At 46.3% G+C, this 12,543-nt stretch overlaps 1 protein-coding gene across 4 annotated transcripts in view; it reads left to right on the forward strand.

Moving 5' to 3' along the window:
- The window catches only part of CCDC68 (coiled-coil domain containing 68), a 31,551-nt gene that overhangs the window by 14,917 nt on the left and 4,091 nt on the right, over nt 1-12,543 (forward strand). For all 4 annotated transcript variants that reach the window (XM_083702907.1, XM_083702908.1, XM_083702910.1 and 1 more), the window contains exons 6-11: nt 2,121-2,246; nt 2,743-2,871; nt 5,416-5,498; nt 6,034-6,139; nt 9,023-9,106; nt 10,744-10,820. In XM_083702907.1, coding sequence (XP_083559033.1) covers nt 2,121-2,246; nt 2,743-2,871; nt 5,416-5,498; nt 6,034-6,139; nt 9,023-9,106; nt 10,744-10,820 — 605 coding nt within the window. The remainder of the gene's footprint in view (nt 1-2,120; nt 2,247-2,742; nt 2,872-5,415; nt 5,499-6,033; nt 6,140-9,022; nt 9,107-10,743; nt 10,821-12,543) is intronic.

Consider the following 12,543-nt stretch of genomic DNA (forward strand, 5'->3'; position numbering starts at 1 on the left):
ATACGTAATCTCCTTTCTTGTGTGCTGGTTTTGCACATGCTGGTACATTTACATTTTTTTCTTGTGGGCGAGCATTTAATCATGCGATTTTTCCTCACCCCCACGGCAGTTTGTAATGGTACGATCCAGGAACATCTGCCCACTTGTTGGCCATTGTGAGAACAAAATGTTGGACGAGATGAGCCTTTGATGGGCCAGAATGGGCTTGTCTCATGTTCTCATGGACGGCAGTGGAAGCGACCCCATCAAGAGTTTGCATAAGCTACTGGCCCCTGGCCTTGAATGTGCAAGGAATGGTGTGCTTTGCATTAGCTTGGTGGTGTCTGGAGCCAAGTGTGAGGCTCTGTGTTGAAACTCAAGATTGCTGTGGAGCATAATGGACATGCCTGCAAAATATTAGAAGTAAACACACGGTAGGGACTGGGCTTTTGAAAGCGTGCTTGCTTGGCACCCCCACCCCCAAACCAATGCTAGTGTTGCCACCCTTTTAACTTAAAGCCCCAGCTGTTTTTTGATAGCAGGTCTGGGGGGAAGGTGGGCACACTCTTCCTAGTTGCTTGGCAACCACCAGATGCAATTGAACAAGTCTTTCCTGTGTTTACTGGACAGCCTGGGCTTTCTGCAGAGCAGAACAGATGAATTTAAGGTGAAAGGGGAGGGCAGGGAGTCAAAGCTGCTGTACAACCAAGAGAGTATTACGTGGGAGGAAGGTTAAAAAAAACCAAAAACCAAGGCAGTTTAAATTTCCCACCGTGACAACAATGAACCTCTCCTGCCCGGCCTCTCCCTCTCAGTTAGTCTCCATACTCCATAGCTGCCTGCAGAGGCAACTAATAATACATACTTGGGTATTTTATCCATTTTGTTGCAATTTAAAGTATGCTTGCCACATTTTTAGTCAACTGCTCTTCAAGAGCAGCCTGCATACGCATATATGCAGAGATGGATGTGTGCACAACAGTCTGTGGGTGTGCATGAGTGTGCATGTGTGCACACACCCATCCACACACCCAGAGAGAATGTTAACAAGAAGTTTCAGTTGTCTAGATTAGGGCTGGCATATTTCCAGACTTTCCCTGACATTACCAGAATTTCAAAGTCGGATTTGACATTTGGGGGGAATTTCCAAAAGGTGGTTTCCTTAAAAAAATAAAAAAATAAAAATTGGGGTGTCCCGGTTTTTACTTTTTGAAATATGACAACTCTAGTCTAGATGAATATAGGAGTGTAGACTCTCTTCCTATTGTCTCTCTCCCACTTTGGCTGCCACCTGATGGTGGTAGCCAACTATTGCAGCTAAGAATACCTTTAAGCTTCCGGGTGCTAAGCAGAGATGGCAAAGGATCTGATGCTGTCCTCTAGTATAAACACTTTCCTAAGATACTAAGTTGTATCCAATGGTTGCATGAGGTTAAGGCAGCTCATGCAACTAATCTTTCTCTCCCCACCCCCAGTATCCTCAAAAGACCTTTTCCAAAATTTGAGGGTGGCCTCCTGAACAGAAGTGGGATGTCCTGCCAGAGGGGTGGGGAATCACCTGGCACTGAGGCAGGCCTTTTGCGTTCACAGTGTTCCTGCTCCAATACTCTTCCCTCAGCATGTTTCCAGGCAAATACAGAACAGAAATACAGTTTTCCATCTGTTCCATGCCCATGCAAAGGACTTAGCTGCCTTGGGGAACAGAGATAATCTAGAATCCCTCACAGATGAGACACAGCAGAGGTGGAGAAGCTCCAGCCCATGTACCAAATTCGGCCTGTGAGGCCATTTTCCCAAGACGTGTCCAGATACCCAACTTGTGGCAGGAGGTTTGAGGCAGGTAACAACATGACAGAATCAGCTGGGTGACCATGTTCCTCATGGGGCTCTTGATCACATAACCACAGAAAGCAAGTTTCAAATCCCCCTTTCCTTTGATTTTTAAGGCAGTGTTTTAACCTGGTATGCTGTCTAGCAATGGTTTGGAATATTACAGGGGTTTTGCTTGCTGTTGTTTCATCTTAATATACCCATTTTACACATGCATCTATTTTACACTACTGCCATCCACCCCGACTTGTTGGAACTGGATGGTCAACAACATCCTAGATGAATAATTTGTGTATATTGGTCGTCTCCAGCTTGACGCTTTGAGAGCAGCAGGTGTGGAGTGTATGAAGAACATGTCGCATAAACTCCAGGAGGACTACAACAAGCGCTCGGAAGAGCTCAAGAAAAGGCACGAAGGGGCCATTCACGTAATGAAGGTATGATCTTGCAATGGTCAGCAGTGACTGCCGGCTGCTTTGAATAGGTAGTGAGAAAGGAGTTGGTAGCACAGCACCCATGAGTTCAGATTTCGCACTAAAGAGCAGGTTTTCTGGAGAAAGCAGCAGGTCAAAGGCAAAACTGCTCATATCCATGCCTAGAAAATTCCAGACAAGTGGAAATGTGGGCGAGGCCTGGGTGTTGTTCAGAACCAGGGATCATAGTTGTTTAATGCCCAACCAACTGCGATTTGTAACCAAAGTTTGCTCTTGGCTTACCTATCGCGCTTTGTTCAAGCAAAACATACCAGGATTCCCAATTCGGACATAACACTAAGCCAGATATTGCGGTTCGTTTGCCCTGGAGATGAGCAAAACTGCACAGATGGTTGCTTTCAAAGCAAACCATTAGCTGTGGTTGATTGTAATGTGTGAAACGAACTGAAGTCGGTTGCCTGTGGACCTCTGAGCATCGCTTCCTCCTCTCGTACCGCAGGCCCGCAAGCTTGAGCAAGAACAAAAGCTGCAGCAAAGCACGGACCACCTCAGTCAGCTGAACGTGCAACTGCATGAGAAGTACGTCCAGATTGAAGAACTGGAGAAACGGGTGCAAAGGATGGAAGAGGTGAGATTCTGTTTCATCAGTTATGTGTGCAGGCTGCTCATTCTGCAAGAGCACAGACAAATCATACCACCACCACAATCCCTTCCAAACATGTAACTGGTATTAGAAGTTTCTTAGGAGTCCTAGATTCCAAAAAAACAAACATACAACCCCCCTCCCAACTTTTTTGGACTGAAAGCATGTGAGTAGTGCTTGATGAAATCATGCAAGGCAGAAAAGTAGCTATGAATGGCCCTTCCCTCTCCCAGCGTGACTAGTTGCTACTGTGACAAGAACAGAGGACAACATAGAAACAGGATAAATAATTTCATTGATTGAATTCATATCCCAACCTTCCTCTGCAAGGTGATCCTCAGGAGGCAAACGCACCTACTTTTAATTTTTTTAAGCATTCTAAAACAATTTAAACCCCAAAGCTCATTGGGTGACCATGGGCCAGTCACCATCTCTTAGCCTAATCTACCTCACGGGGTTTTTTGTAAGGATGAAAGAGGAGGAGAACAATTTGCATCACCTTGAGATCCTTGGAAGATTAAGGTGGTATGTAAATGTAAATAATGAAAACAACAACAACAAGTGTTAGAGTTAAAAATGTCTAAAAAGTATATCAGGAATGATAGGAGCCAGAGTTAAGCTTCAGGTTCCCCACCTCTGTTCTGGATGTACATTTTCCTTTTAACTAAAGGTGCATGTGCAGCTGTTTGCCTTTTAACCAGTAAAGCTGTAGATTGTTGCTTGAGCATTACATCTGTATTATTAATACTTTTAATTGAGCACAGCAGGTTGGACAAGCTATTGCTGGGGAAAGGGGTTGTGTGTGTATTTCCCCCTCTAAGAATCTGATTATTGTTCTCTGCCTGTTAAATATATTTCTCTGCACCAGTGAATATGCAATTTTCGCAACGGAAATGGAAAACTACAAATATTTGCAAGTTTCCTGGTTGTGGGAGAATTCTTGCACAGCCCTCAGCTTGTGTCTGCAGGTGCTCTAACGATGGGGAATGCTGTGTGAGGGCTGAGAATCTGTTTTCTAACAAGGGTGCAAATAGGAGCCTTTAATTTGCTTTTTGAAAAATCTTGCTGCTCCATTGGTAATTAGTAGAAAGAAGCCCATTTATGAGAGAGCTTTGGAACTTACAAACGCCTACCATTCTCATTCTTTGTCATCGTTCAAGCACGCTGGCAAAACCCTTTTGCAGAATCCTTCCAGCACTGCCAGCGAACAATCACCACCTCCTTCATAGTAAATAGTGATTAGCAATGAGAAGTGATTGCAATGAACATATTACTTAAAATCCAAGCATCGCCATCTGTTCTGTTATTAACTTGGAAGTCAATGGGATCACATTCCATTAATAGAGTCTCAGCCAAGGAGTCAGATTGAGACGACTTTTAAATGTGAAATAATTAAATGTGTAGTGCTTTGCTACAGTTCTGAAGGCTTCTTCCCAATGGAAAATAGTAGAGGAAAACTGGCAAGCCTATTATGAAGTCGTCAGGTGGTCTTTCTGCTGGTAATAATCTCATTCAGCTAATCTTCCCTGCTTTGCAACTGCTAGGAGAGATTTTCTGAGCGAGGTAACAGCCCAGCATATATTTCTTTCTTCATATTTATTGCGTATTTATTTCATTTACACCCCAACTTTTTACAATAGAACTCTCCCTGCAAGACACTCTATTTTTCCGCTGAATGTTTGGGATGATGGCTCCTTTACCATATATATATATAAATGTCCAGTAGCACCTTAGAGACCAGCTTAGTTTGTTCTTGGTATAAGCTTTCGTGTGCATGCACACTTCTTCAGATACCTGGAGAAAGTATGGCATAGTTTCATTGCATATTCAGTAGGCTAGGTGGATTGTAGAGGGTTCATAATTCTAAGACCCTTAGGTATAATGTCCAGGTTCTTGCATTTAGTCAGAAAGAGATATCAGTCTGTACCTGTGTAAGTTTCTTTGTGAGGTTGATGGACTTCCATTTCATGCGGCTCAACAAGGTGCCTTCCATGGCTCTAGATTCAGGTAGGCAGCCGTGTTGGTCTGACACAGTCGAAATATATAAAAAATAATAAAATGTCCAGTAGCACCTTAGAAATCAACTAAGTTTTTTCTTGGTATAAGCTTTTGTGTGCATGCAAGTGACTCTTAACCATAGTTGACTTGCTGGGCTGGGTTCGAACATATATCCAAGCCATCATTTAATAAACCTTGGGTTGGTGTTATGTGCTAAGCAGGTGGTTTATTCGGATCTAGCTAGAGGCATATGTACAGAGACATTATGCCTTTAGTTGCTGACTCAGTTCCTATGTGTAGCCCTGGGCAGATCTTCTGCAATGATTCTCAGCATTTTGGGGGAGGGGGCTTGCTGCATTATGCTGCAGTTGAATTCCGACCATTACATAAAATGAAAGCAGAAATAGGAAATGCAAAGTGATTAAAGCTTTGGCAACCTTCCGTTCTTAGAAACCCTGAAACTTCTTTATTCATAAAAAACACACAATATTGCCTCGAGTGTGAGAGCCTTGTGACTTTGCTGTTTCCTAGGAGAAGAAAACACTGAAAGAAAAGAAACGTTGTTTAAAGAAGAAACTACATGAGATGATGTCGAATGCTGAAGATACCTCAAGGTTTGCACATGACTTAAAAAAACACACCCTTCTATGAGCATTTCTTTAGCTTTTGAATAGCAAAGACAGTACAAACTTTGCAATAGTAGTGAAACATTATATTTTGTGCGTGTTGGGCCCTTGCCTAAAAATAGGCCAGGCATCTATAAAAACACAAGGAGAGACCTGCTGGATGAGGCCAAAGGCTCGTCACAGTCCAGGATCCTGGGCTCAGAGTGGCCAAGAAGATGATTAAGGGTAGTGCTATTTTTCTAAAAAACGGAGGTGCTGGAACTCGCCATGAATACCTCCATCTCTTATAATGGCAATGGTGCCCACTGGAGAGATGCCGGAACTGAGTTCTAGCAAGTTCCAGCTGAAAAAAAGCCCTGCTTATGGGAAGCTCACAAGCAAGACCTGAACGTAACAGCACCCATCTCACTTTGTGATTCCTAGCCATAATGTTCATGAAGATTTTGTTAACCTTCAGTTTTCTACCCTGTAGTGATTTTCCAACATGCAAACCGCCCTTACTTTCCCTTCTTCTCTCTACCAGCTGTGTGAAAGTTCAGACAGAGATCTCGACACTTCAGGAGCAAATTAGCCACTTGGAGCACATGATCTATTCGCAGCACCAAAGCTTACACGGTGTGATTCAACAGGTTAGAGCCTTCTAATCATACCCTGGTAGCAAACTGGTCCTCCGGGCGTGGATCTCTAGGCAGCTAAACCAACACAACAAAATACACACACAAAAGTGGGAAATATTGGTGGATCTGGAAAATCCTCAAGGTTTGCAGGTGAACAAAAAATATTTTTTGGGGGGGGACCTTTCTCATAGGGGAAAACCCCCCCAGTGAGAAATGAGGATTCTCGCTGGCCATGGAATGCTGGCTGACTGTTGGGGGACAATAGAAAACCACAACAGAGGGGCGAAGGAATGGAGTATCCTTTTGAAGGGTATGTACATTTTGTTGCGGAGGATCCCACATCTTTGATTTGTCAAAGAACAATATCACTTCCTGTTTACTTGGGAAGACTTGCAGAAACAGTTCATTCCGGATTTTTATTTAACTTAGTTTGGCCAATAGGTCACCATGGCCACGAAGACTGCATTTATCTCAGCGCTAAGAAAGGCTTGCTTAAATGGAGTTTGATTGGTTTTGATAGCTGGTGGCTACTTGAATGTACTCTATCTGTTTAGATGAGGTCTGGAGAGGAACATTTTGTCACTTTGATTATAGCCAGTGAAGTCTGAGTTTTTCAGCTGGCTGGCAAGCAAGGATCTATTTGCTGTGGAGACAATTGATGGCACTGGCCCAATCCCCGTTGCTCAAAATACCCTAGGTCGTCACCGCCATCTTCTTCTTACCGTATTTTTCGCCCTATAGGACGCACCGGCCCATAGGACGCACCTAGTTTTTTTGGGGGGAAATCAAGGGAAATTTTTTTTCCCCGCCCAGGTTTGCGCAGCCATCCCCAAGCTAGAAGAGGGAGACGGAGCGCTCCGTCTCCCTCTTCTGCCTTCAGGGACAGCTTCTCTAGCCTCCGTGGGGCAGCGGCTTGCCCTGCTGTCCCCCGAGCTGGTGGGGCTGGTGATGGGGAGAAGCTTGCTTCTCCCCCCCCCCGCCCGCCAGCCTCCAGACCAGGTCCGGGAATAGCGGGGTGGCAGCGCTCCGCCTCCCTGCTATCCCCCGAGCTTGTGGGGCTGGCGGGGGGGGGGGAGAAGCAAGCTTGCTTCTCCCCATCGCCAGCCTCCAGATCAGGTCGGGGAATAGCGGGGTGGTGGCGCTCTGCCTCCCCGCTATCCCCCAAGCTTGTGGGGCTGGCGGGGGGGGAGAAGCAACCTTGCTTCTCCCCCCAGCCAGCCTCCAGATGAGGTCGGGGAATAGCGGGGTGGCGGCGCTCTGCCTCCCCGCTATCCCCCAAGCTTGTGGGGCTGGCGGGGGGGGGAGAAGCAAGCTTGCTTTTCCCCATCGCCAGCCTCCAGATGAGGTCGGGGAATAGCGGGGTGGCGGCGCTCTGCCTCCCCGCTATCCCCCAAGCTTGTGGGGCTGGCGGGGGGGGGGGAGAAGCAAGCTTGCTTTGCCCCCCAGCCAGCCTCCAGACCAGGTCGGGGAATAGCGGGGTGGCGGCGCTCTGCCTCCCCGCTATCCCCCAAGCTTGTGGGGCTGGCGGGGGGGGGGGAAGAAGCAAGCTTGCTTTGCCCCCCAGCCAGCCTCCAGATGAGGTCGGGGAATAGCGGGGTGGCGGTGCTCCGCCTCCCCGCTATCCCCCGAGCTTGTGGGGCTGGCGATGGGGAGAAGTAAGCTTGCTTCTCCCCCCCCCGCCAGCCCCCAGATCAGGTCGGGGAATAGCGGGGTGGTGGCGCTCCGCCTCCCCGCTATCCCCCGAGCTTGTGGGGCTGGCGGGGGGGAGAAGCAAGCTTGCTTCTACCCCCCCCCCGCCAGCCTCCAGACCAGGTCGGGGAATAGCGGGGTGGCGGTGCTCCGCCTCCCCGCTGTCCCCCGAGCTTGTGGGCTGCAGGCTGCTGCCCGCAAGCCTTGCGAGCCCGCGGGACCTCCCGCCAGGCTTGCAAGGCTTGCGGATAGCTTTCTGAAGCCTGGAGAGCGAGAGGGGTCGGTGCGCACCGACCCCTCTCGCTCTCCAGGCTTCAGCGAAAGCCTGCATTCGCCCCATAGGACGCACACGCATTTCCCCTTCATTTTTGGGTGGGAAAAAGTGCGTCCTATAGGGCGAAAAATACGGTAATTAATATATTTATTAAATTTGTATGCTGCCCTCCATCTGAATAATACAGAGTGGTTCGCAACATAACAATACAAAATGAAAACATAAAATACATAATAAAAGCAAGAACAAAATCAAAAGCAGACCAATAACACCCCCTTCCACAAACACAGTTTCTGACAGCCTATATATTTTAATGTTACAACGACACATCTAAAAGCACGGAACGGCTAGCTTGTGGTGCTAATTGCCATACAGAGTCCACATTTAGTTTAGCTGTATTTGGAGCAGAGGAAAAGTAAGGGGTCATTGGATTACACTGGTGGAAACTCAGCCAAATGGATTTAAATCTACATTCAAATATTGCACATGCAAAGAGAACGCGACCCTACAAGTACTCATGTCATGTACTCTCTACTCTTAAGAAAGCTGACAATGTAGAAATCTACCCCAGTCATATACTCATAGAAGTGAGGAACCACAAAACAGTGCTTCATTCGCACATCACTTTAAACCATAGTTAATATTAACTATGGATTTAAGGCGATGGTGTGTAGTGTGCTGATGCACACTTGCTAAAATCCTGGGCACTTTGGTCCTTCTCTGCTCCTGCTGCTATGCTGCTGGGAACTAAGCCATGGTTTGACAGAGCCTTTCCTTGAACCAAGTTTAACTATGGTTAAACTAGTATATATGTGGTTTAAAGTGACGTGCAAACCAAGCTACTCTCATAGCTCTGTGGATGTGATATAACAAAACTGCATCCGGTATGTTTTGTTACTAATTGTATTTCTCCAATTTTATTTTCTTTTTAGATTGAAGAACTGAACAACGAACTGAAGCATCAAGATGAAAGAATAGAAGGGCTGAAAGAAAAGATTGAGATACTCCAAGCAAAGGTAAAGAAATTACTGTGTGTGAGTGTTTATGGTAATGTTGTGGTCCTATTCTACAAATCTACAGTTGCTTTTTCTTGCACAACTGAGAGCGGTTCTCCTCATTAAGCAGGCTAAGTAATTTTGAACAGTGGAACTTCAAACCATTGCAGTGGAACTGTATTTTTGATGCTCCCTCGTAGAGAAAGTTCAGAGCAACTGGTAAATTAGCACATTGGTGCAAAAGCTGTGTTAAACTTTCCTGGGTTTCTATAGTACAGTGGTACCTTGGGTTAAGTACTTAATTTGTTCCGGAGGTCCGTACTTAACCTGAAACTGTTGTTAACCTGAAGCACCACTTTAGCTAATGGGGTCTCCTGCTGCCGCCGCGCCACCAGAGCACGATTTCTGTTCTCATCCTGAAGCAAAGTTCTTAACCTGAAGCACTATTTCTGGGTTAGCGGAGTCTGTAACCTGAAGCGTATGTAACCTGAAGCATATGTAACCCGAGGTACCACTGTACATGAAATTCTGAACCAGTGGAGTTTTAAGAGTTTTGCTATAGGCAATTAGACGGTCCAGCTCTTTGTTCCTCTAACTGGGTTTGTAGCATCTCAAATATTGCAGGAGTCCTGGAGCGTTACTAACTTAACAGTTCCTACAATCAGAATTTCCTCCTTCCTGGTAGCACCCAGCTTCGTTGTTAACACTATGCAAAATGCTCTTCCCTGAAATGCTTGCCTGATGCCTTTGTTGCACATCTTTTAGGCGCTAGGCGAAAGCATTCCCCTTCTCCCAGGCTTTTGGCTTATTAAACAATGTATGGCCTTTCAAACTGTGGAGGGTGTTGTTTTCATTTGTTGCCATGCTATGGATTTCTGTATTTTTATATTGTAAACTTCCCTGTGATCCTCAGATGTAGGGCAGTACAGTGGTACCTCTGGTTACGAACGGGATCCGTCCTGGAGGCCCGGCCGTATCCCAAAAACTTCATAACCGGAGGCACCCTTCTGCGCACGCATGTGATGTGCAGAGCACTTCTGCGCATGCATGCGCAGGAAAACCTGGAAATATACACTTCCAGGTTTGCTGCGGCCGTAACCCGAAGATTCTATAACCTGGAGGTTACGCAACACGTAAATTTAATAAATAAAATTATTACAGTGGTGCCTCGCAAGACGAAATTAATTCATTCCGCGAGGTTTTTCGTCTTGCGATTTTTTTGTCTTGTGAAGCACGGACTTTGGAAAAGCTTCAAAAAGCACCAACATCTTCAAAAACCTTAAAAAGGCTACCACACTGCATGCTATGAGTTGCTCCTCAAAGTGAATGCACGGTTTTAAGAAAAAGGAAACAAACTCGCAAGACAAAGGAAACAAACTTGCAAGATGTTTTCATCTTGCGAAGCAAGCCCATAGGGAAATCCGTCTTGCGAAGCAACTCAAAAAACGAAAAACCCTTTTGTTTTGCGAGTTTTTCGTCTTCCAAGGCATTCGTCTTGCGAGGTACCACTGTATTATCATTTAACCAAGCTTATTGTCTAGTTGAAAGTTTTCACTACCATTTAGATAAATGAGGTTGACATGTGCTCTACCTGACTTAGCTTAATATTTTGCGTTCGGATGAAATAAATTATGTGTATTCTTACCTCCCACTTCCAGAACAAAGAACTAAAGTACAAAGTGGAATTCTATTCCAGCCAGTCAAGACCAAAGGCCTCTAAAGCTGTTTCAGCAAAGTAAGACTTTTTTTTTTTAAAAAAAGCAATCCAGTAGTTTTCTTGTTATGCAATTGCTTTTTGTTTGGATATTTAAGCAGCAGTGTATTGGGATCACCTCACTTCCCCTCCCCGCATCTCTCTCCTGGTTGTGAATTTCTGAGCTTTTAGAAAGCATGGAAAAAATAGAGTAAAAGAAAACATGTGGCATCAAGCATCCCCTACACCATGTTTTGTTTCTGGCACTGCAAAGGCCCCTCACTACAGAAAATCAGTGCCAGCCAATATGGTCAATGGTCAAGAATGATGGATATTCCAGTCCAATGACATCTGGAGGGCCACATATTCTCTGTTCTCGGCATAGTAAAGGTAAAGGTACCCCTGCTCATACGGGCCAGTCATGTCCGACTCTAGGGTTGTGCGCTCATCTCACTTAAGAGGCCGGGGGCCAGCGCTGTCCGGAGACACTTCCAGGTCACGTGGCCAGCGTGACGAAGCTGCTCTGGCGAGCGTATGTAACCCGAGGTACCACTGTATGCAGTTTGGCACACCCTCACCCTGGTGGATTTATGTACACATACAGGCTGTGGGCCTCAATGACACCGCTCTTGAGGCTTCACCCATAGCAAAAAACACAGCTAGCCCCAGGCTGCGCACCTAGTCCTGTAGGGCCACCCATTTACCCCATTCAGGACCAGGGAATTCCCCACACCCGCCCACAACCTTATCCCCCAGAAGTGGTACTTCTGTCTTGTCTGGATCCAACCTCAATCCATTAACCGCCATCCACCCTCCAACCACCTCCAGACATTCACACAAGACATTCACTGCCATCACTGAATGGATTATATCCTTCTAAAAGGTAAAGGGACCCCTGACCATTAGATCCAGTCGTGGCCGACTGGGGTTGCGGCGTTCATCTCACTTTACTGGCCGAGGGAGCCAGCGTACAGCTTCCGGGTCATGTGGCGAATGAGAGCAGCACACGGAAACACTGTTTACCTTCCTGCCAGAGCGGTACCTATTTATCTACTTGCACTTGATGTGCTTTTGAACTGCTAGGTTGGCAGGAGTAGGGACCGAGCAACGGGAGCTCACCCTGTCGCAGGGATTCAAACCGCCGACCTTCTGATCAGCAAGTCCTAGGCTCTGTGGTTTAACCCACAGCGCCACCAGCGTCCCTCAAGCTAGATGTACCAGGGATCAAATTCATTGTGAGCAGCGACGGAGCTAGCTGCTCGGGCACAATGCAAAATTGAAACTATCTGGTGTTTTGCGCTCTATTCCGGCTGGCAACCTATTAAGTGAGGAAGCAATTCATAGCCTAGATACCAAGGGACGTTTTTCTTCACAAAGTGGCAAGATCTTTAAAAGGCAGCTGATAACATTTGTTTGCTGTCACAGTCCAAACTCAGACAGTCTGTTAGGAACTCTGCAAACCCCACTGCTTATTGGCCTCGGCCAGCTATTGAAGGGTGTTTTCCTCAGTGCCATTTTGGCATGATGTGTTCTTCGGTCAAGCCATCCGAATGAAACACATGTGAAATTGCCTGCAGGCTGCCATTGAAGCCGCATGAACTCTTGATTCAATTTCAAAAGGGCAGGTAGAAATGAATGTGTGTGAGAGGCCCGCCATGCTGATGGATGTTGCATGCAAATTCACCACAGCTTTTCAGTTGCTGATTGGTTCTCAAGTGTGGCTTTCTCTGCTGAAGAAGATGCCAGCTCTTGCCTTGCGATCTGT

Source organism: Podarcis gaigeae (genome assembly GCF_964106915.1).
Source record: "Podarcis gaigeae genome assembly, chromosome: 11".
Taxonomy (NCBI): Eukaryota; Metazoa; Chordata; class Lepidosauria; order Squamata; family Lacertidae; genus Podarcis; species Podarcis gaigeae.